General features: G+C 45.9%; 8 protein-coding genes across 8 annotated transcripts, besides 1 other annotated feature; 4 read left to right on the top strand and 4 right to left on the bottom strand.

Annotated features, from left to right (window-relative positions):
• Positions 1 to 1,870: 1,870 nt before the first annotated feature.
• Positions 1,871 to 2,750, bottom strand: TSTA_024100 (haloacid dehalogenase, type II; the record flags this gene model as incomplete). Its single annotated transcript, XM_002479466.1, has 2 exons — positions 1,871 to 1,907; positions 1,957 to 2,750. 2 exons carry the CDS (start codon positions 2,748 to 2,750, stop codon positions 1,871 to 1,873), a joined length of 831 nt encoding a protein of 276 aa, XP_002479511.1.
• A 399-nt stretch (positions 2,751 to 3,149) lies between these two features.
• Positions 3,150 to 6,884, top strand: TSTA_024110 (laccase, putative; the record flags this gene model as incomplete). The annotated part of the gene is made up of 16 exons (XM_002479467.1): positions 3,150 to 3,302; positions 3,561 to 3,590; positions 3,639 to 3,747; positions 4,199 to 4,304; positions 4,382 to 4,428; positions 4,490 to 4,708; positions 4,819 to 4,878; positions 4,932 to 5,054; positions 5,171 to 5,353; positions 5,470 to 5,691; positions 5,738 to 5,903; positions 5,962 to 6,051; positions 6,113 to 6,186; positions 6,236 to 6,459; positions 6,535 to 6,716; positions 6,830 to 6,884. 16 exons carry the CDS (start codon positions 3,150 to 3,152, stop codon positions 6,882 to 6,884), a joined length of 2,043 nt encoding a protein of 680 aa, XP_002479512.1.
• A 695-nt stretch (positions 6,885 to 7,579) lies between these two features.
• On the bottom strand, positions 7,580 to 8,103 carry TSTA_024120 (uncharacterized protein; the record flags this gene model as incomplete). Its single annotated transcript, XM_002479468.1, has 3 exons — positions 7,580 to 7,791; positions 7,853 to 8,000; positions 8,053 to 8,103. The coding sequence occupies 3 exons, from the start codon at positions 8,101 to 8,103 to the stop codon at positions 7,580 to 7,582; spliced, it is 411 nt and encodes a 136-aa protein (XP_002479513.1).
• A 441-nt stretch (positions 8,104 to 8,544) lies between these two features.
• On the top strand, positions 8,545 to 8,949 carry TSTA_024130 (uncharacterized protein; the record flags this gene model as incomplete). The annotated part of the gene is made up of 2 exons (XM_002479469.1): positions 8,545 to 8,596; positions 8,696 to 8,949. The coding sequence occupies 2 exons, from the start codon at positions 8,545 to 8,547 to the stop codon at positions 8,947 to 8,949; spliced, it is 306 nt and encodes a 101-aa protein (XP_002479514.1).
• A 578-nt stretch (positions 8,950 to 9,527) lies between these two features.
• On the bottom strand, positions 9,528 to 9,956 carry TSTA_024140 (uncharacterized protein; the record flags this gene model as incomplete). Its single annotated transcript, XM_002479470.1, has 2 exons — positions 9,528 to 9,822; positions 9,883 to 9,956. The coding sequence occupies 2 exons, from the start codon at positions 9,954 to 9,956 to the stop codon at positions 9,528 to 9,530; spliced, it is 369 nt and encodes a 122-aa protein (XP_002479515.1).
• A 230-nt stretch (positions 9,957 to 10,186) lies between these two features.
• Positions 10,187 to 11,391, bottom strand: TSTA_024150 (ankyrin repeat-containing protein, putative; the record flags this gene model as incomplete). The annotated part of the gene is made up of 2 exons (XM_002479471.1): positions 10,187 to 11,348; positions 11,378 to 11,391. 2 exons carry the CDS (start codon positions 11,389 to 11,391, stop codon positions 10,187 to 10,189), a joined length of 1,176 nt encoding a protein of 391 aa, XP_002479516.1.
• Positions 11,392 to 12,574: 1,183 nt separating this feature from the next.
• TSTA_024160 (disulfide oxidoreductase, putative) lies at positions 12,575 to 13,855 on the top strand (the record flags this gene model as incomplete). Its single annotated transcript, XM_002479472.1, has 3 exons — positions 12,575 to 13,153; positions 13,207 to 13,657; positions 13,716 to 13,855. 3 exons carry the CDS (start codon positions 12,575 to 12,577, stop codon positions 13,853 to 13,855), a joined length of 1,170 nt encoding a protein of 389 aa, XP_002479517.1.
• A 2-nt stretch (positions 13,856 to 13,857) lies between these two features.
• Positions 13,858 to 13,882: a microsatellite.
• A 1,473-nt stretch (positions 13,883 to 15,355) lies between these two features.
• TSTA_024170 (membrane bound C2 domain protein (vp115), putative) lies at positions 15,356 to 20,483 on the top strand (the record flags this gene model as incomplete). The annotated part of the gene is made up of 6 exons (XM_002479473.1): positions 15,356 to 15,559; positions 15,666 to 15,728; positions 15,782 to 16,040; positions 16,094 to 18,490; positions 18,558 to 18,698; positions 18,758 to 20,483. 6 exons carry the CDS (start codon positions 15,356 to 15,358, stop codon positions 20,260 to 20,262), a joined length of 4,569 nt encoding a protein of 1,522 aa, XP_002479518.1. The 3' UTR covers positions 20,263 to 20,483.
• Between the last annotated feature and the right edge of the window lie 226 nt (positions 20,484 to 20,709).

The raw sequence follows: 20,709 nt of genomic DNA on the forward strand, positions 1-20,709 counted from the left end.
CGCTGACAGAAGATACGCCACCCCTTCATTGCACCAGCTGTTGAGAATTATGGCCGTCCGTGAACCGATCTTGTCCTACGCCGACGACCCCTCTGTGAGAGCGTGCAGATCCCCGAGTCGCGTACCCGTCGTCCGTCGGGCGGTTGATTCGTCGTTACTACGCTTCAACACTTGTCGTTGCTAGGGCTTCAACCAACGGTGACAAGATCCCCATACCTCGATATGTGGGCATCCGGGTCATATTTCCGATCCAGTATAAGCAATATTCCATTCGTTTATCGACAGATTGGTTCTTGCCCAGCCAATGACCGATGATTCTACTCTTTTTTCCCGCTCCGCCGTTCTTTTGGCCACCGACGCAGGCTGTTTACTTCCCCTTCCCGACCGCGTCACGAACTGGTTTCATGGACTGCTCAGTCAAGCACGCCATATTGAGATTCGGCTGGTACGAATAGTCACTCATTTCTGTGAGAATGACTTTGTTACAACCTTGGGTTCATACCACATTCTTTCTTTTGACAAAGATACAGTTCTGGATTTTTTGACCCGAGAATGTTCCCCTGAGTTGCGCCAGCCCGTGTTTTTGCCTGCTCCTGAGCTCGTGATCTCAGCCTGTCGGTGCACATCTTTCCGACAATTTCATTTTGTGCGCGCTTTGCTCTGGCTTTGTCTGACAAACTGACATGTTTCTTTTCCTTCTTTTTTTTTTGGTTTTGTGACTTGTCAAGGGGACTATGGTGTGCACCGGCTCGGTTTGCTTTAGGTTAAGGTTCGTTTCAGTCAACATTTTATTTTTTCTTCACATAGATTAGTTGATCGCTTTTGGGGTTTCTAGTCGAGGGTTCTTTTTCTGTTTGTTTTCATTTTCCTTTTCCCCCCTCGTAACATCAAATGTCTCGTATATCGAGGTGTTTGGAGTCGCGATGAGAGTTCATGTTTTTCTCATTTTGCTTGTCGTTGGCTTCATTTGTTGACTCCCTTGTTGCACTAACACTCTCGTATATCGAAGCTGTTGGGTTAAGCAGAGATGGTCTGTTCTGTACTTTCGAAGCCTGTTTTGGTTCTTCTTGTTTTGCTCTCATTTTCTCTTCACTTGTCCCTCATATTTCTCTGGCTCATTTCCATTCATGTGTTGTCCCGTTGCATCAACACTCTCGTATACGGAAGCTGTTGGGGTAAGCAGAAAACAACTGATCCGTATGGTCGGAGGACCTTCTTTTCTTTCCATTTCCTTTGACTCATCATTCGTCTAGTATATCAAGACGCTTGCGGATAAATTAGAAACAGTGTTGCTGAAACAAATATGACTCCGACAAAGTGTGAGGTGTTGCAGACGTGTTGTGTTATGAAGGATGATGTTTGTCGTAGGACTCGGAATAAAGCGATCGGGATTTCAGCCTAGACCTGATTGGGACAATTAGGGCTAAATGGCGACGCGTTGACTCTTCAACGTGAGAATGTGAACAAACGTCAACTCGGGTTTTCTCACTCGAGAGGATATTGATACCGGGTGAGTCCTTTTTTACCTCATCTTTTCTATTATGTCGACTTGAAGAATATGATGCTGACGACGACTACTTTGATCTGAATGAGGCCCGGAGCTACGGAAACACCATGGGGTACGTTACCTATGTGACAACCAACTCGAATAGTTCTGCGCGCCGCAGAGAACATGAACAATCCGCAGCGAAGTCACTACATGCCGCTGAGGTATGGGGGATGTTTGGTTGGGGAGTTGAAATGATTAAGGGATGAATGGACCATGACGACGATATGAGAGAATGGATTGCCAATTAGAAATGTGTATAACCACCGAAAGAGGAATTTTCGCAATGTGTAGATTCAACAAGCACAATCCGACTCTCTCACACTATGCTTCACCCAGTATTTGGAGATCATAATGCATTCTATAACATATATAGCTCGTCTTTAAATACTTCTCTTGCTTGAATCTACAACCCAAAATGAGCAGCCACGTCACGAATTCCATCCTGATTTTCTGAAACCCATAGATCTACCCAGCCTTCTTTCTTCGCCTTTGCGACCTCCTCAGTACCAAGCGTCTCCTCATTCAGCCTCTCGATATATATGGTCTGGAACCCACATTTCCTTGCAGCCGCCAAATCACTCATATGAGCAGCTACAAGCGCGCATTCCGAAGTCTCAAGACCTAACTTTCGTGCCGCTCCTTGATAAACCGCGGGTGCTGGTTTGTAGACTCCAAAGTCTTCAGCGCCAGTTACATGTTTGAAAGGTAGGAAGCCGTTGGTGTTCAAATCTTTGAGCAGTGATGTATTGCCGTTGGAAAGAGTTGAGGTGATGAATTTGGTGTTTAAGCGGGTTAAACCCTCGACACTGTCTGGCCAAGGGGCTAGGTCATGCCATGCCAGGGACAGTTTCTGTATTTCATCCTCGGTGAGAAGGCCATCTAGTTCCCATTCTTCGAGTAGTTGTCGGAGTGATTGGAGATGGTATTCGTCGACGGTTACAAATAATGTCCGATTTTTGTCTAGATTGTCACTGTCCGTGGATTCGTAGTATTCGTTTCGCCATGCTTGTGCAAAAGCATGCCAGTCTTTTTCGGTTATAGAAGCGGCTCGATCGCGAAGCTGGGATGGAATCGTCCGGTTTGCATCGTGGAGAATGCTTTGGATCGATGTTGTAAGAGCTCGGTGGATTGAGGTACGCCAATCGACGACAGTGCCGAAGACGTCGAAGAATAGCGCTTTTGGCGGGATCTGCACTGACATTGTTTATCAAATTATGGTACTTTTATATATTAGGTGAAAAGATGTCAATTCTGGGATGTGCGTCTGCGACTTGTTCTCGAAATATGCGGGGTACAGTAGCCGAATACCCGTTTTCTCTATCCCGAGGTTGTTGATACATTCTACCCTGGCCAATTGTTACCTTTTCAATACTTGAATACTGCACTCCCGATATCATATCGTTTCAGGGCATATTCTTGAAATCTCCCGGTAGGATTGGCTGCAAGGCATTCTTCCGAGATGACTTCCATGGGTCTTCGAGTCGGATGGAAAAGCTTTGAATTGGGCCTGCAAAGCCAAAATGAACACGTCTCAGGTCTGAATTTCCTAAAGAAGCAATGAAGCAGGGCTAAAAGTGCAGTGCCTCTGTAAAATGACAAAATGGACCATCGAGTGGTCGTATCTTTGTGCTGTTATGGGGGTTACTTCACGCTCTTGTATCCCACCGCTTGGTTCAACAATCACATGCTCAAGACACTCATATCCAACGGAATTAATCCTATAAAAGTGAATTTGGGAAGAAAACCCCGTATGGTATGACTGAGCAGTCCCAAACGTTACCTTGGATATGAATGCTGGGCAGTGCTAGATGGTAGTTGATGTAGTTGTCAGGCATGTACCTGCAACACACTTGTCTAAACACTATGTTAAAACCATATTAGCGAATAGAGAATATTGATGAGGATAGGATTACATCTAGATATATTGGAGTGCTGTGTGGAAGTTGAACATACATATTGACCACATGCACCGCAATTATATTTGTTTGTGTTGATATCAACGCATCGGTAGTTACAGCAGGTCCAGCGAGGCTCGCACTTGGTAGTCATTAACTCAATGGAGAGACAAAACAGATAGAAAGAAGTACAGCTCACGCTCCTCAATGGCTCGAAACAGAGCCAGGGCTGTGTTTTGGTGCTATCCATGGTCCTTGTAGCTACGGGATTGGCGTTTACTTCTCTCGACATTCCTGGTTCATGTAAGAAGATGATTTGAAGGAGACCTTTGTCCAGGCTTACCGTAGATGAGGAGTATGAGAAGCACGCTTTTTGCCATAATAAGGGAAGAAGTTAGGCAAACCAGGAGAAGAACAAATTAGCCATGGACCTTGCAATCCCGAGGTGATGATATGATGTCCCTATATGTGCTTATTTGATAAGCATACGGTAAAACTCTTTGCAGTAACTCTAAAATATAACGTATATGAAAAACCATTTCGATCATGGGGTAACCTAGGCCCTTTATGTTGTTGGCATATGCGATGCAATAGTTTCATTGTATAACATTGCATAAGTGAGGGTGGGATGTAACAGCTTCATTCTCTGGTAATCCTCATAGTACCTACATACTCACTAGTTATATTATAACGTCTGTACTTCAACAGTACCTACTCTAAGCCAGCTAGCAGTAAGGAGGATAATATGATATAGATCTATTCTTCGACAATGTATCACTCAAGCTACAAACTGGAAAAACCTTGGATCAACCCACAATCTTGGAATATCAAACTGCGATATGCCTCCAGAGCCTAGGGCAGTGAGTATATAGATAGCGATCTGCAGTCTTGTTAGTCCAGAAAACAGTTATGGCTTACTGTCTGACAATGTAACTAGGTATCACTCGGGCCGAAAGAAATCATGGCCCAGACATGTGATACCAGGTCAATGCGATACATAGAATTACTGTCTCATGCATAGGTACCTAGCTAATATAGCATTTAGACTGGAACCTTGAAAGAAGTAGCGGTGTCAAGTCTATGAGTATACTAAATGACTATATTTGCCTACTTCTCACAGATACTAGTCCTGTCATCGCTATCAATGGCGTGTGGCCTGCTCCCATGATCAGGGGAACTGTGAATGACACAGTTGTTGTCAAAGTTCACAATAGTCTCGGAAACCAGTCTTTGTCAATTCATTGGCATGGTCTTCACATGGTTGGTAATAATAAAGATGATGGGATGCCAGGAGTGACACAGTGTCCACTCACACCAGGCACATCATATACATATACTATTCATGTATAGATTCTATACCCTTGTCTTAAACAGTCTCAGTCCTGAACGTCCATTGTATGCAGCTCGACGAGCCGGGGACATATTGGTACCATAGTATTTTTGCATCCGAGGCCTAAACCATACTTCATGTGTTAACAGGACCATAGGCCACTCCCCCAGTCAATATGTCGATGGTATACGCGGTCCTATCCTCGTCGACGACCCGTTTTCGCCATATGCGGATCAAATTGATGGTGAGTTGGTCGTTACTTTATCTGATTGGTACCATGGTAAGTTCCCACATATCTATGATGTTTCGGCTGAATACTGAGTAGATAATAGAGCAAGGAGCATCTTTACAAGTATACTATTTGTGTATGGTCTCCCCTAAACTGAAATTTACAAGTATGTATGCTTACAAGAGGGATAATAGCTTTGCCAGGGAATCCAACTGCTCTTGAGCCTATCCCCATGTCTGCCTTGATGAATGACCAGTTGTGGCCAACGCTTTCCGTTCTACCTAACAAAACTTACTTTCTAAGGGTCCTCAATATAGCAGGTTACGCACAGTTCTATTTCCACATTGATGGTCATAATATGATGTTGGGAATATCACCTCACATCACATATCACCTTTGCCAGCTATTTACATCCATACTAGATCATCTAGTATGCGCGCAGCTTTTTGGTCTAGTTGGTCAAAAGCCCAACATATGACCATCATCCAAGCAGACGGCGTATATACAGACCTTCAACTGGTTCAGGATCTCTATCTTGCCACTGGTCAACGATATGGGGTCCTGCTACATACACTGCCGACTGCAAGTCAAAATTACGTGATGTTGGGGGCCATGGATATTGCAGGCTTCCCTGGATCTGCACCAACCCCAGTTAGCCCGAATGTGACAGGAGTATTAGTATATGACCGTATGTGGTCGTTCATTGCTTTCCTAACTCGTGCTAAAATTTATAGCATATCTATCCATTCCTTCAACTCCCTTGGTTGAACAGTTCATCGCCTTCGACGACTTCTGCCTCACTCCTATTGATAGCATACCTCTTCTTGACCCGCCTAACAAAGAAATCGTGTTGAACTTGAGTACATTTTCCCAGGTAGTCCCCTTGAATGAACAGAATCGGTAAGAAAGGATCTCTCTCTATTTGTCCATTATTGGCCTTTTATTAACAGAAACACAGTGGTGGTTTTAATAATATTACCTACATTACACAAAGAGTCCCATCGCTATATACAGCTCTTTCAGGGGGACTATACGCTTTAAACCCAATGTTAGTCTACCCCTTCCTTCCCTTATAATCCAATTGAGAGCTCAAAAAATTTTTTATCCAGTGTATATGGTAATCATTCCAATGCATTCGTTCTCAATCTTAACGACATAGTGGAGACAACAATATACAACTATGGTAGGTAAAGCCCCAGCCTGATACGAGTTCGGCTAATTCCCTACTGCAGATACTGGACTACATCCAATTCACACTCATGGTCACAATGTTCAACTCATTTATCGTACAGGCAGCAGTTGCAAAAACCGAACAATACCGATGAGACGCGACACATGGATGGAACCACGTTGGAACAGTTTGGATCCTAATCATCCGTCCACCGTCGTCCGTTTTGTAGCAGATAACCCAGGCATTTGGTTTCTCCATTGCCACATGGAGTGGCATTTAGTCGCTGTAAGGATATCATATTTGTGCCTGCTTTATGCACCTCTTAGTCAAATAAGAAATGCTAACCATTATCTCCCTCAGGGAATGGATATCATCTTGGTTGAAGACCCGCTGCAAATTCAGAGAGGACAACGTGATATACCATTGTCGATGAAGTTGATCTGCTTGGATCAGAAGATCCCTCTGAAGGGCAATGCAGCAGGCAATTGGATTAATTTCTTGGATCTGACAGGCGAGGTGAATGTGGCTCCAATGGAGTGCGGGTAAGTCATGATCAACTTTCTTCTATCTTCTATACTTGTAGGAGATGGCTAATAGCAAACTAGGTCCGATTTTCCTCCGTGTTAAAATTACATTACTGGATTCAATCTTATAGGTCCTTATCCTCGACAACCATTTTTAAGGTCGAAGATCTAAGCACTGCGCCATGAATGAGTGTAACTCATCGCATCGGGGAGCATATTGATTATAGCAGCTGACTAGTCTCCAAATATAGCATGAACTTTCCATTCTGCATATCTGTCAAGTTGCGTCTGAAGTCAGAGCGATCGCCGGAGACCGGTTATTACCATCTCCAATCGTAGACCTTCACGACATTAGAGATTCTCAGGTGCAGAAGATTTGAGCGGGCGGCGATAGATATGCAAATAGAAGTCAACAAAACTGGAGAATGAATTACCCTCATCGATTAAAAGATAAAAATATCAATACCATTAGTGCCCAATCTTTACTAATCTGGGTTAACGGTATTGTCAATAGCTCTGCCAAGCAAAAGAAAGCTCTTGGATATAGGACAATAGGATCAGGAAACCACTAGCAACTAGGGTCACATTATCTTACAGATTCCTATTTGGAATGTCAGAGTTATGAAGCTATTGGGCAAGAACAAATTGGTCGATTCATCGGATGGCATCTCGATGTCGAGGAAGGCAACTAGTAAGCGTATCTGGAGTGCTTGAGGTGAATTTTCATTTTATTAGCTTTTGACAAACAGCTCCATAACCGCCGCGTATCCCATACTTATGCGTTCCTTTCAATTTCTGCTTGTAAGATGGCAAACAGCGTCGATGAATTCAAGAATGAGGACGTGTTGCGAGGTTGAAGCCTTAGTGTTTCTAAGCGGCTTTCATGGACCATTCGTGGTAGAATTAGAAACGTTCGACTTTAGATATGTCATGCCTGCACCTGAGCCAAACATAGCTGCACCGGCGGCCTGGATGACTCCGTTTATGGTTCCTAGTGCTGCAGCGCCTCCAGCGCCGGCGCTTTGAAGGAACGAAAACATGCTACCAGCAGCGACGTTCCCGATAATGGAGTGGGCGGCGGCGGCAAGAGAGCCTAAGCTCCAGCAATTGGTTCAGCTCAAAAGTTGTTATACTTATTCAGTCCTCTAACCTACCGCTCTGAACCCCTGTCCCTGTGAATCCTGCAAAGTTCAAAAGAAGAGCAGCAGCAGCCCCTGGAGCAGCGAGTAACGCAGCTCCACTGGTAGCAGCTACAGCCCATGCTGTTAGAGCTGGGTTTTCTCGAATAAACTGGGTTGCGCTCTGATGGAGAGTTAGTGAAGGTCATACAAAAGGAACAGCAATGAAAACAAACCTGCAGCAGTCCCTTCACCACTTCTTTAGCTGTATTGCTGTCAAAAAGCATGGTTGCAAATTTGACAAGATTGACCTGTGAGATAGGACACAAAGAGGGTGATTTAAGGACTAACGGAATAGCTGACTGTAAGAACTGCTTTTCTCGTTTTGTGTTGATTAGGTGAGATTCGAAAAGGATATATTTTGAACCTCTTTAGTACCTCGCACGTGGGAAGATGAATTATTTGACCGGGAAGCGCCGGTGTCGTCCAATGATTCACTTTTTTGCATCAACTGACAACAAGGGAAAGTGTTCACTGTCTGTGAGGTCTCGATCATTTTCGTTGTTGTTGGTGGTGGGACTCTGGGAGACTTTGTTGCACGTAGTCTGCCATGAACTTATACTTTTTGGTGGACACTTGGGCCTGTAGGTGCCGCTATTTCTCCTTGTTGAGGATACAACCTTCAGTCGTCAGCCAGGTGTGGTCATCTGCTCGCCGTTACCAAAATCATGGATTGCCAACCGAATTGCTACTTTCTTGCTAGACACAAGGACCTAACCCGTAGGTAAGGGTCCAGAATTAGTAAGTTACCTGCCCCAGAAAGTGGGATTTGTCCTTTCATCTATCGTATATGATCTTTTTTTACATAGAGGACAATAGATAAACACACCACTACACCCCCACAGATCACCTTTGCACCGATCATCCTCCTCATGGGCACATATCTATTCATTGCATTGGGTCTTCCCATTATGCAAGCATCGGCATTGGCTACATACCTGGAATATCCAACTGAGATCGGAGGATATGGTTTCTCTTCACTCCAGACAGCTTCCTTTACTATGACTGCTTGGATTGGTATGATTGCTGCCCAAGTTGATGGATATCCCTTTAATGACAAGATCCCATTATAGGTAGCTCACAAACGAGGTGGACCTGAAAGACAGAATATCGGCTAACAGATACGATTTCTGTAACGTTTAAATTGACAAATCAAAAACAGTCAGCACCTTGTCAATACCGAAAATGGACTGCGAGCCTGTTTCCTCAATTCTTAACTCTATCTGCAAAACAAATCACTGAAAAATTTTCATCTTTTTCAACATACAAAGAGTATCGCTCTTCAGAAACATGTCTACGCAGATTTTGTACGCAATGCGGAAGTTCGTGTTGTGGAGGACGGAGACGAATCCAGAGAAGATTGATATGTTTTTAGGGGCGATTGATGAGCAGTGGCTTGTTGGTCAGAAAGTTGATAGAGCTACTGGCAGAAGGAGGTTTCGAATCTATCTGTACTATGGATAGAGATTTGAAAGATTCTCTCGATAGTTTTTTAATCATAGGTACACATACTGATCTCTCTGCCTTAAAACTAAGGTGGATCCAGGTCCGTGGCACTTTTCACAGATATTGCATAATGTCTAGGGCGATAACAAGTTGCATCTGCCACATGCACCCTGGCTACACATTCCCACCGTTGGAAATAATCGAATCAGAGGAATCTGGATCTCAGGTACTGGAGACTGCCAGGGCATGTTCGAGGGGAAAAAAATAACGTATAGCACTCGCGCTGCTTTTCTCCATTCTGTGTAAAATAGAGGCGCCTGTCCTTGAATCTGAACCCGCATCCCACAACATCTCCCGTCAAGAATGGCGGATATGAATGAACAATAGCTTTTTGACCCCAGCATTGGCCAGTTGACCCTTCGTAGCCCCATAATTGGATGTAATGACCGGGGAGCTGGAAACGAGGCATGAATCCACCTGAAATCCCGACCTCAAGCTTCCTAGTAAAAGTTTAGTATGTCGTGAAAGGAAAAAAATTTCGATGTTTTGAAGTACTTTACCCTGTATCCCCACTTAATGTAACTGTGAACTCAAAGTACCAGTCAGTTCCTGGTGGAAGGGGGTGGTTTGCCATTGCTGAAGCTGAGAGCTCGGTTCCGACGATTAGAGGTGGCCCTGACAAAGTTGTTAGCCAACAAGTCTGAAATTCTTTTAATCCCCCTGTCTCACGCACCTAGGAAATGAAGGTCCTCTCCGTTCTCACCAACAGCAAGTTGTGGTGACTTGAACCAGTCAGTGCCCCATTGACTCGGCAGTATCGGCCTTCCTCGATTTCCGTCACTTTCCAGCGTCCCTGATATGCCGTTACCAGTCGGCTTGAGTCCAACCATGCTCGTCGCCTGCGTTCGGATCTGCCCCGGCCTGCAGTAGAATAACAGAAACCCTAGAATTACCGGAAGTTGTTGCTACTAGCAATGGAAACCCATAAAAGTCATCCTGGATGGTTGGATCCGCGCCGTTTTTCAGGAGAATCTCCACTATCTTGTGATGACCGGCGTACGCGGCTGCTTCCAGTGCTGTGCCGAAGACCCCGCAGATAGAATTGACTTCTGCATTGTGCTCAAGAAGAGTTTTCACAATCCGGAAGTGGCCTTGGAAAGCAGCCACCTGCAAAGAATCTCCATAGTGGCCTTCCTGGTGAGTAGGTTCGAACTCAAATAGTGCCAGCACCTTGTTGTGAGTCCTTTCTTCTATTCGTAGTGCTTCGGCTAGTGAAAGTCCATAGAATCCAATCTTGGGAAACAAATCATCCCAGTGGTCATTGAGATATTTATCATGGGGCCAGTGATCATGGAGGCCTATCCCACCGATAAGGAAAACTGCCTTTCCGTAGTAAGGGATTGTAATTTCTCGACTGCCGTGCATCACAAGTGACAAGCCTAGAGAGTTCATGTTTGCTCCAGACCTGAGAAGAGCCCTCACAACATGTAGAGATCCGCTGTAACAAGCTGCATGTATTGCGGTGCCGAACTGGCCGGCTGGTGCATGGACATCCCCCGATCTCGCCAGCAACTTCTCGACAGTGTACCAATTCTCCGCGTCGCACGCTATCTGCAGTGGAGTATCATATGGAAATAAGTTCACATCAACATTTTCAACCTTTTCTAGCATTTCATCAAATACAAGAGAACTACCAGCCGACATATGGAGGCTTGAGACGTAGTATCCAGCGATGATGTCTGGGCGCGCACCATTCTCGAGAAGACAAGCCATTTTCACCATTCCACGCTCTAGCACCGAGGATAACAGTGTACAAACCCAACCAGTTGCCTCGTTGACAGATGCTCCATTGTCGATAAGTGCTTTTACGAGTGCTTGGTCTCCACGCATTGTGGCAGCCTGTAAGGCGCCGCCGATTGACCCTCCTGGACGATGAAAGCCATTTTTTTCATGTGATGGGGCACCAGCCTCAAGCAAAGCATTGGTAGCTTCGAGGTTACCACAGTATGCAGAGGCTTGCAATGCGCTGCCAAGGTTTGGTGTGTGACTATTCACTTCTGCGCCTGCATTTAGAAGCAGCTGGATGATGCTCTTACACTTCCCTTTTTCCCCTTTTCGCAATGACCCACCAATTGCTGCCCCTCTCAATGCACGATTCAGGTCACTAGTTGAAGCCCGATCGCACTTTTCTCTATGTAGTGAGCAACGCCAGCTCTCCAGTTGAATAGTCCAGTAAAGTACAGTGGTGTGATTTTGTCATGATGGTCCTTGTTAGGTGCAAGGATATGATACAGTTGCAGCCAAGCTCTGCTGTTTTTTCCGTGACGAGCATGACGTTACGTAATGTTCAACCATACTCTTCGCTGTGTCCAGGGGCTTCTTCTTGCTGGATTGCCAAGATATATACTTGACATTGCAAAAAGATGAGAGCCATTTCCACAATGATGCCAGAAGGCTAGCTAAACTCCAAGAGAAGGGGGTTCGTCTCTTTCCCCTCATTTTCTAACCTCGAAACACGGCAGTGGGATTCGTATATGCACTCTATGATTGACCAGTCATCTGCTAAGTGATTTTTCCATATTGGTTTAGCTACGTCCTGATAACACGAAGCACAGGATTACGCAGTAAGCTATTCCAAAGAGCCCATGAGCCTGATAATATTGATGTTATTCGAATATTATGACTGATCCCCAGAAAGGGGATATCCCCAGGGAACCGGAATAGCTAATATTCCGGTGTTGATACTCAACACCTGGGGATTCCCGTACACACAATATCCAAATTTTGATAAGCATCAACCGATGAAGGGATGACCGCCCCTTTTCTCCGTCCTCCGCACTCCTATTTTTTCTTACTCGTAAATGCACTTGAATAGAGGGCTTACAAATCCCGGAGACCATAAATCCGAATGAGCAAGTCCGCAATTAAGAATATGGAGCAGCGAGGCTCTGCAAATTCATAGCTTAGATAATTACCGCGCTACTTGTTATGATTGGCTGCTGAATGAAGTATACTGCGCTTCGGTCTGTGATTGGCTGGACTTTGAAGATGTTTACAACTCTTATTCTATGATCAGCTATATGCAAGTTAATAGCCGAGACTTGGATTTGTAATTGTGAAATATGTTGGGTTAAAGTCGTCGCAGTTCTCTTCGAGGGAGGTATAAATTGGTTCGTTCTCCTCTCGTCTCTGGTTATAATATACAGGGCGATCCTTACATTTGGCAGGAATCTCTGGCTTACTAGCTGCGCAATGAACCGGGAAAATATGAAGACGATATTAATCCTCGGAGGATCCTTTGCCGGCGTCGGTACAGCCCATCGAATCCTGAAGCAAGCTTCCAAAACCAATCTGGATGTTAAGGTCATTCTGGTATCACCCAACACACACCTTTATTGGAACATCGCTTCTCCTCGAGCCATCCTACCTGATCAATTTACAGATGAGAAGCTCTTTGGATCTATCGACGAGGGTTTTAGACGGTATCCAGATGGTCAGTTTGAGCACATCATCGGATTTGCGAATCGTCTTGACACGGTCAACCGAAAGGTGGAAGTATCTATTGACGCCGAGGGGACAGAATCAGTGGCGACAGTCAGCTACAATTTTCTGATTATTGCCACGGGATCTAGAAGCAAAGTTTTCGATGAGGATGTCAAAGCGCCGTTCAAAGGATTGGGTTCAACCGAGGCAACGAGGGATGCTCTGCATGCTTTTCAGGAATTGGTGAAGAACTCAAAGACGATTGTAGTTGCTGGTGGTGGTCCAACCGGGGTTGAGACGGCCGGTGAGCTAGGTTTCGAGTATGGAAAGGACAAGAAGATTATTCTTGTCAGTTTCCGTCCTTTTTTATTGTATCAGAGCGTTCGTATTAACTTGCATAGGCCACGAGTGGACAGACTGTGCTCGAAACCGCCATTCCTAGCGTATCCAAAACAGCATTGGGCATGCTCCGAGATCTGAACGTCGATGTCAAGTTACAAACCAAAGTCAGCCGTTCGTCTCGAACGAAACGTGAAGGAACAAACCAGCTCGACATATACCTTTCCGACGGAAACGTACTATCCGCCGACCTTTACATACCTACATCTGGCATTATACCCAACTCGTCCTTCATCCCTGACAAATATGTGAATACGAATGGTTTCGTCAAGGTCGATGAGTATCTCCAAGTGAAAGGCTTTGAGAACCAGCGCGTTTGGGCCATTGGAGATGTCTCCGATCTTGAACCGCCGCAGTTGATGTGTGCAGATAGACAGTCTGGTCATTTGGCGAAGAATATAGGTCTTATCTTGAACAATAAGACTCCTCTTCCGTACAAGGGGGGTATACATGGTAAGCGACTGCAAAATGAAGGGATAAGACGACTCAGTGCTGATACTTGTTGATATAGGCATGGGATGTCAAATTGGCCGAAAGACTGGTACTGGACAGCTGGGTTGGGTTAAACTGCCGAGTTTTCTGATACATTTTTTGAGAAAGCATTTGTTTGTTGAGAGACTGGAACCAACGGTGGATGGGTCTGTATACTGATGTTTTTTTTTTTTTTTTTTTTTTTTTCATTAACCGTTGAAACCTCATTCGAGGTACTAGGTGCCATTGATAGAGGTCGCGATAGAATCCGTATGAGGAAATGACGAAGCCTGAGGCCATTAAATTACTTGGAATGGAAACAATCGGGCCAAGATCAAGCAAGCCCTAGCCCTAAGCTCGGTATCCCTTCTCAACAAATTTTAATTTCCATCATCACACATTGTCACATTGATGGCATTGTCCTACTGTGGAGTTGCAAGTCATAACACAAATGATTTGTCGCAGCATCATTGGCGTTCTCCAAGGTTTTCATGCAGTGTAATGTGCATGAGCAGTACATGGACATGGACAAGCCCTGCAATGCGTGATAGCCCATGGGTTTTGGAGTCTAAGCGTCAAATTCCTCGACGAGTCGTTTTTCCGTCTCTGATCCCGTACGTACTCTGCTGCGAACCATGCTCTACCAGTACATTATTTCTGTCGTGATTTTCTTTTCCCGGACGATTGAACGTGGATGCTCAGTGTTCATGATCGGCTTTTGTTTGAGGTCAGTCATCGGCTCGGGGTTCCTCGTACGAAAATTATGATCGAGACCAACAGTTAGATCTCGTGCTAGTAAACTATTTGTTTACTAGCACCTGATTCCAGGCTGCTCATTGGCCAATTCGTGGTGGGGAGAGAGCCATTAACATCGCGCCGATCCACTGCCGTGGCCCCCACAGCATTCCAAAATCAGATCTGTTGGAGTAGCCAGAAAAGAACCGGAAAGAGCGATGCGTTTTCAAGAGAATGGCGCGTTCGGCAGTCAATGACTGCTATGACTTATTAATCGTAATAAGATGAAGCTTGATAGTTTGTTGAAGGGAAGCAACGTGAACATTCTCTTCTCTGTGCTTTTTCGACAGAAAGCTCGGCAAGCATTGGCATACGTAATTTTGCACCAGCCACAGTCGCTCAAACAGCAGACAGTGGCTGGGTTACTGCGCAACTAGTCCCGAAACAGCAAGAGTGAGGCTTGAATAGTGCTGCCTAAAGAAGCAGGCAATGCGAACGATTGGCCAGTCCGCCTAGAGCTATTAACCACGGGCTTTCTAGTCGGGGCTCCACTCCTTCCTTCCTAGCTGGGACTCCATCATGTTCCCCCTCGGGAGTCGGTACCTTCCTCCACGTCTGATACTCTCGTTTTTGCATCTTCTTACCTCTTATTTTTCTTTCCTCCTACCCCTCTTTTAGCTTCACCTTCTTTTTAATTTTCTATTCACTGCATACTCCCTTATTTCCATCCTGAACTGCTATTTCTTCTCCTCACACCAATTGCTGATTGCCGCCTTTGACTCTCCGCGGTCCCTGAACCGCCGGGACCACTGACGTCGATAGCTCTGATCGCAGCTGGGCCATCCTGAAACGACCTCTTTGTTCGTGCCCAGCCAGCATTTATTTTTATATTTTCTGCAGTGTTTCTCTCTTGATAAGACTCACAATTCCACAGACACAGAAAAGATGGCCACCGACAGCTCTCAAACCGAGACTAAGCAGCAGGGCATTATCGAAACCGCTCAAGCTGCTGCATCAGATCCCCAGTCTAAAATCCAACCGGAACTGATTGAAAAAAAGCTTGTCGAAGAAAGCCGCAAGGCCGGTGCGGTAGCATATCAGTTTGATCCGAACGCGTCTCCGGAAGAGAAAGCACAAGCTGCGAATGCCGTGAGTCGATCGTTTGTCCATTTCTGTATCGAGTTCGATACAGTGAAGCTGAACGATGTGCACTGCCAAATACATGATGGCTAACATGATCTTCTCATATGCTCAGATCCTTCCTCCAGGTTTCCACAATCCAAACAAACAAAAGGGATTAGCATTGGTATCAGATAATGTACAGCCGACTTAAATGTCCATACACGGAAGGTTCTAATGTTAGTGATTTAGGATTTAACGGGACCCCCTCAATATGATCTTCCATCAACAAATCAAGCCTCAGCGGAGGTCAAACAAGCGCCGACCTTGAACGGAGCCGAGAAGCGATCAGCACAAAATGGCCAACTGACAGAAGACCAACGCTGGGCTCGTGATCGTACGGGATGGGCGCCACAATTTGCGAAGCCGGACGAAAAACGAGAGGAGGGTGAGACATTGTTAGATCACCGCACCTTTTTAGAAGAAAAGCTCAGCGATAAGTTCTACGGAGGTAACTCTTATTTGCCAGCTTGCCGGTCTTGACAAATGTCTAACCAAACATAGACTGGTATCACAACGCCGCCGTTATTGTTTTCGCCTGTCTCTCGTCGTGGATCATTGCAGTGCTCGGGGGAGGCCTAGGCTGGGTTTTCCTAGTAATGGCGGCATGCGGCACTTACTACCGAACATCTATCCGTCGCGTTCGCCGCAACTTCCGTGACGATGTCCATCGCGAAATGGCTAAACAGCGTTTGGAAACAGACTCAGAGAGCTTGGAATGGATCAACGGTTTCTTGCTCAAATTCTGGCCCATTTACGCTCCCGTGCTTTGCGATACCATCATCAACTCTGTTGACCAGGTCCTGAGTACCTCAACTCCGGCCTTCCTCGATAGTCTCCGCATGAAGACTTTTGTCCTCGGAACGAAACCACCACGTCTCGAGCATGTCAAAACTTACCCCAAAACTGAGGTCGACACCGTTATCATGGACTGGAAATTCAGTTTCACGCCGAATGACACCATGGATATGACTGCACGCGAACTCAAGGATAAAATAAATCCCAAGGTAGTCCTAGAGGTTCGAGTTGGCAAGGGTGTGGTCAGCCATGGCCTCGATGTGATTGTAGAAGATTTTGCTTTTTCGGGCTTGATGAGAGTCAAGATGAAATTGCAGATTCCTTTCCCTCATATCGAACGTGTTGATATCAGTTTTATGGAGCGCCCTGAGATTGACTACGTCTGCAAACCTCTTGGTGGTGATCATCTTGGATTTGATATTAACTTCATTCCCGGTCTGGAAGGATTCATCAAGGAGCAGATCCATGGAAATCTTGGGCCTATGATGTATGAACCCAATGTATTCCCCATCGAAATTGCAAAGATGCTTGCAGGGAACCCCGTGGATCAGGCAATTGGTGTTCTTGCTGTTACTCTTCACGGCGCTGCCAATTTGAAGGGGTCTGGCCGAATCGGCAACACAGTCGATCCATACTGTTCCATCTCTATCAACAATCGGAACGAACTGGCGCGCACGAAAACGATTCGAGACACAACTGAACCACGTTGGAATGAGACTCATTACATCATTATCACCTCGTTTACTGATTCTTTGACGGTGGGCGTCTTCGATTATAATGATGTCCGCAAGGACCAAGAGTTAGGCATCGCTACATTCCCACTTGATAAGCTTGAATCGGAGTCTGAACATGAGGGTTTAGCCTTGGATATCTCCTACAGTGGTAGAAGTCGTGGCGTTCTGAGAGCTGACGTCCGATTCTTTCCTGTCTTGGAGGGCAGAAGGCTTGAAGATGGTACAGAGGAGCCGGCACCCGAATTGAACACTGGTGTGGCACGATTTACTGTTGAACAAGCAAAAGAACTGGACGGAAGCAAGAGTCTGGTTGGCTCTCTCAATCCTTATGCGGTTTTAATATTGAATGGTAAGGAAGTGCATGTGACTAAAAAGTTGAAGCGTACCAACAACCCCATTTTCCAAAACTCGTCCAAGGAATTACTTATTACGGACCGGAAGCATGCCAAACTGGGCCTTCTCATCAAGGACGATCGAGACCTGGCGACTGATCCGGTTATTGGTAAATATCAAATCAAACTAAATGATATGCTGAAAATGATGGACAAGGGTCAGGAGTGGTATCAGCTTCATGGCGCCAAGTCAGGTCGTGTTAAAATGATGCTTGATTGGAAGCCCGTCGCTTTGCGTGGTATTGTTGGTGGTGCGGGCTATGTGCCGCCTATCGGTGTGGCGCGTATCCATTTCAAAAGCGCCAAGGACCTGCGAAATGTCGAGACTATGGGCAAGTCCGATCCGTATGCTCGTGTGCTGCTTAACGGTATCCCGAGCGGTCGCACGGTCACTTACAAAAATAACCTCAATCCCGACTGGGATGAGATCGTCTACGTTCCGGTCCACAATGTGCGCGAGAAGTTGACGCTGGAGGTTATGGACGAAGAAAGCCTCTCGAAGGACCGTAGCCTTGGTGAAGTCGAAGTTTCCTTGTCGGATTACATTCACGAAGACGAAAATGGCGAATATGAAGTCGACGAGGAAAAACAAGACATCCAGAGTGGTCTTCGCATGAACGGACGCGGTACTGCCAAGGGCTTCCTCAACTACAACATAGCTTTCTATCCAGCCTTGAATGTCTACGATCCCGAGGAGGATGCTGAAGAGGAGGAAGAAGAAGAAGAGCTCTCTGGTCTTCCGTCCCGAGGTCATTCCAAGCAAAACAGTGTTGACTCAACGCGCAAAAGTGTGGACCGGAAAAGCATTGATGCACCTAGGGCCAGCACTGATATCAAGTCAAACGGCAGACCTAGTATTGACACTGCGCTTTCAAAAGCTGCCAGTAATGGAGGTCTGGAAACTCCCACATCGACAAAGGCCATGGCGCACGGACGTCCTAAAATTCGCATCGAAGCCGCAGACTTGACAAAATACGGTACGTACTGGTTCTCCTTGGTTGGTAATAATACACCCCGTAAGAAATTTCTAACATGAATTTCCAGAATCTGGTCTTATTGTCTTCAAGCTCATCGATGGGCAACTATCGCACACCAATGTCTATCTTGAAGTTCTCGTTGATGACCATATGTTCCCCTCATACACATCGATGAAGATCAAGTCTCGAGAGGCAACATTCCAAGATGGTTAGTCTAGTCTTCAGTTTATCATGGAATCTACTAACGTTTCCACCTTTGTTAAAAAGTTGGTGATGCATTTATCCGCGAATTGGACATGTCGCAGATCACCCTTCGACTTGTGGAGAAATCCAGCGACAAGGATGAAAAGCACGTTATTGCCAAGTTGACCGGCGATACATTGTCTACTTTGCAACGATGCCTCTACACCCCAACTGAACTCCAGCTTCGCGCGGAAAATGGCGCGATTAGCAAGATTAAAGTTAGCCTCCGATTCATTCCTGTTATGATGAAGCTGGACCCTCGTGAATCAATCAACAACTCAGGTGAACTGCGTGTCGATGTGCTCGACGCTGCAGACCTTCCATCTGCCGATCGTAACGGATACAGCGATCCATACTGCAAGTTTAAACTCGATGGGAAGGACGTGTACAAGACCAAGGTCCAGAAGAAGACACTTCATCCTGCATGGAATGAATTCTTTGAGACATCTATCAAGTCCAGGATTGGTGCTAACTTCCGAGTGGATGTCTGGGACTGGGACTTTGGAGACAAAGCGGACTTTTTGGGCGGAGCTGATATTAATCTCGAGATGCTAGAACCGTTCCACTCACAGGAGGTTACCCTTGACCTAGACGGAAAGTCGGGGGCCATACGTCTTAAGCTCCTCTTCAAGCCGTCCTATGTCACAAGAACGCGCCAAGGCCAATCCACAATGTCTGGTACTTTTGCTGTCCCCGGTAAGATTGTTGGTGCTCCTGTCAAAGGAGTAGGCTTGGTTGGCGGTGGAGTTGTCAAGGGTGCATCCTTCCTCGGCCGTGGTTTGAAGAATCGATTCACTCATAAGGACAGCGAGTCGAACGGAACTTCAACTCCTATACGCGAAGAGTCTCCACCACAAACACCTAACAAGCCGACCGAGCAGCAGGGTGGGGGTCTTGCACGTGCTCCAGGCTTGGTTGTCGAGCCTAGCTCCCCGAGTTCTTCAGTCGATACGCCAGGGCCATTAAACCGTCGCCACAGCCGTACTAAAAGCGTCAAATCCCTTCTTGGAGAGAAAGGTACTCCAGGATCAATTGGAGCTGAGACAGGGTCAGCCATGTTCACTATCGTCTCGGCCAGTGGATTCCCGCCATCAGCTAATGTGCGCTGCCATGTCCGCCTCTTGGGTGCCAAGGGTACTAAGGAAGTGCACAAGACAAAGGCAGTCAAGAGCTCGGACGGCTCTGTTCAGTTCGACGCATCTCACGAGACTTTCAAAGTTCCCCACGTCCCAGCAGACGCTCAATATCAGCTGAAAGTGGTTGACCACAGCACATTCGGTTCTGACGCCGGCCTTGGTGAGGCGCTGTTCTTTGTTGACGACCAAGGCACAGCAATGAGCAAGGAGAAAACTGTCACGGTTGGAACTGGCAGCGTGGTCATTAAGAGTAGTTTTGCGCCAAGCGATCTTTCCAACGGCCGACCCAGCACGTCCCATTCTGTGAACCTTGATCCAGCGGATGCTAATGGCGAGACTCCCGACAAAAAGCGGCGGAGCTTCTTGTCGAAGCGCAGTGTTAGTGGTGCATAAAATATCAGCGATACCTGTCCTTTTCGTTTGCCGATCAAAATCGCGAGTAATTATTTGTTTAATTGTTTGATTCTGTTGTTTACCGTTATGATATCCTGCTTTTTGTTTATTCGTTTGGCATTCTTACTGTTTATAATGTGCTGTTGGCTGATGTCTGTAGCATCCTTTTGAAAATGAGATTTTATCTTGCAGATGAGATACAATCGATTATTCACTATCTCTGGTCGCTCCATCTTGCCTTAGCGAGGTGACTAGTGGATGGTACTTCGACATGATTAGCGATCGGGAATATTTACCTCTATATGATCGACCAAGTACTCAGATTAACGTCGTACTCCGAACCGTAGTCACAAAAAACAAAAAATAAATCGTTATTATTATCCCCATTCAGTACGGAGTTAAGTGACACGACACTCTGCTGACTTTTGATCTGCGCACGTGTTCTGT

This window comes from Talaromyces stipitatus, genomic scaffold, assembly GCF_000003125.1.
Source record: "Talaromyces stipitatus ATCC 10500 scf_1105507295541 genomic scaffold, whole genome shotgun sequence".
NCBI classification, from domain to species: Eukaryota; Fungi; Ascomycota; class Eurotiomycetes; order Eurotiales; family Trichocomaceae; genus Talaromyces; species Talaromyces stipitatus.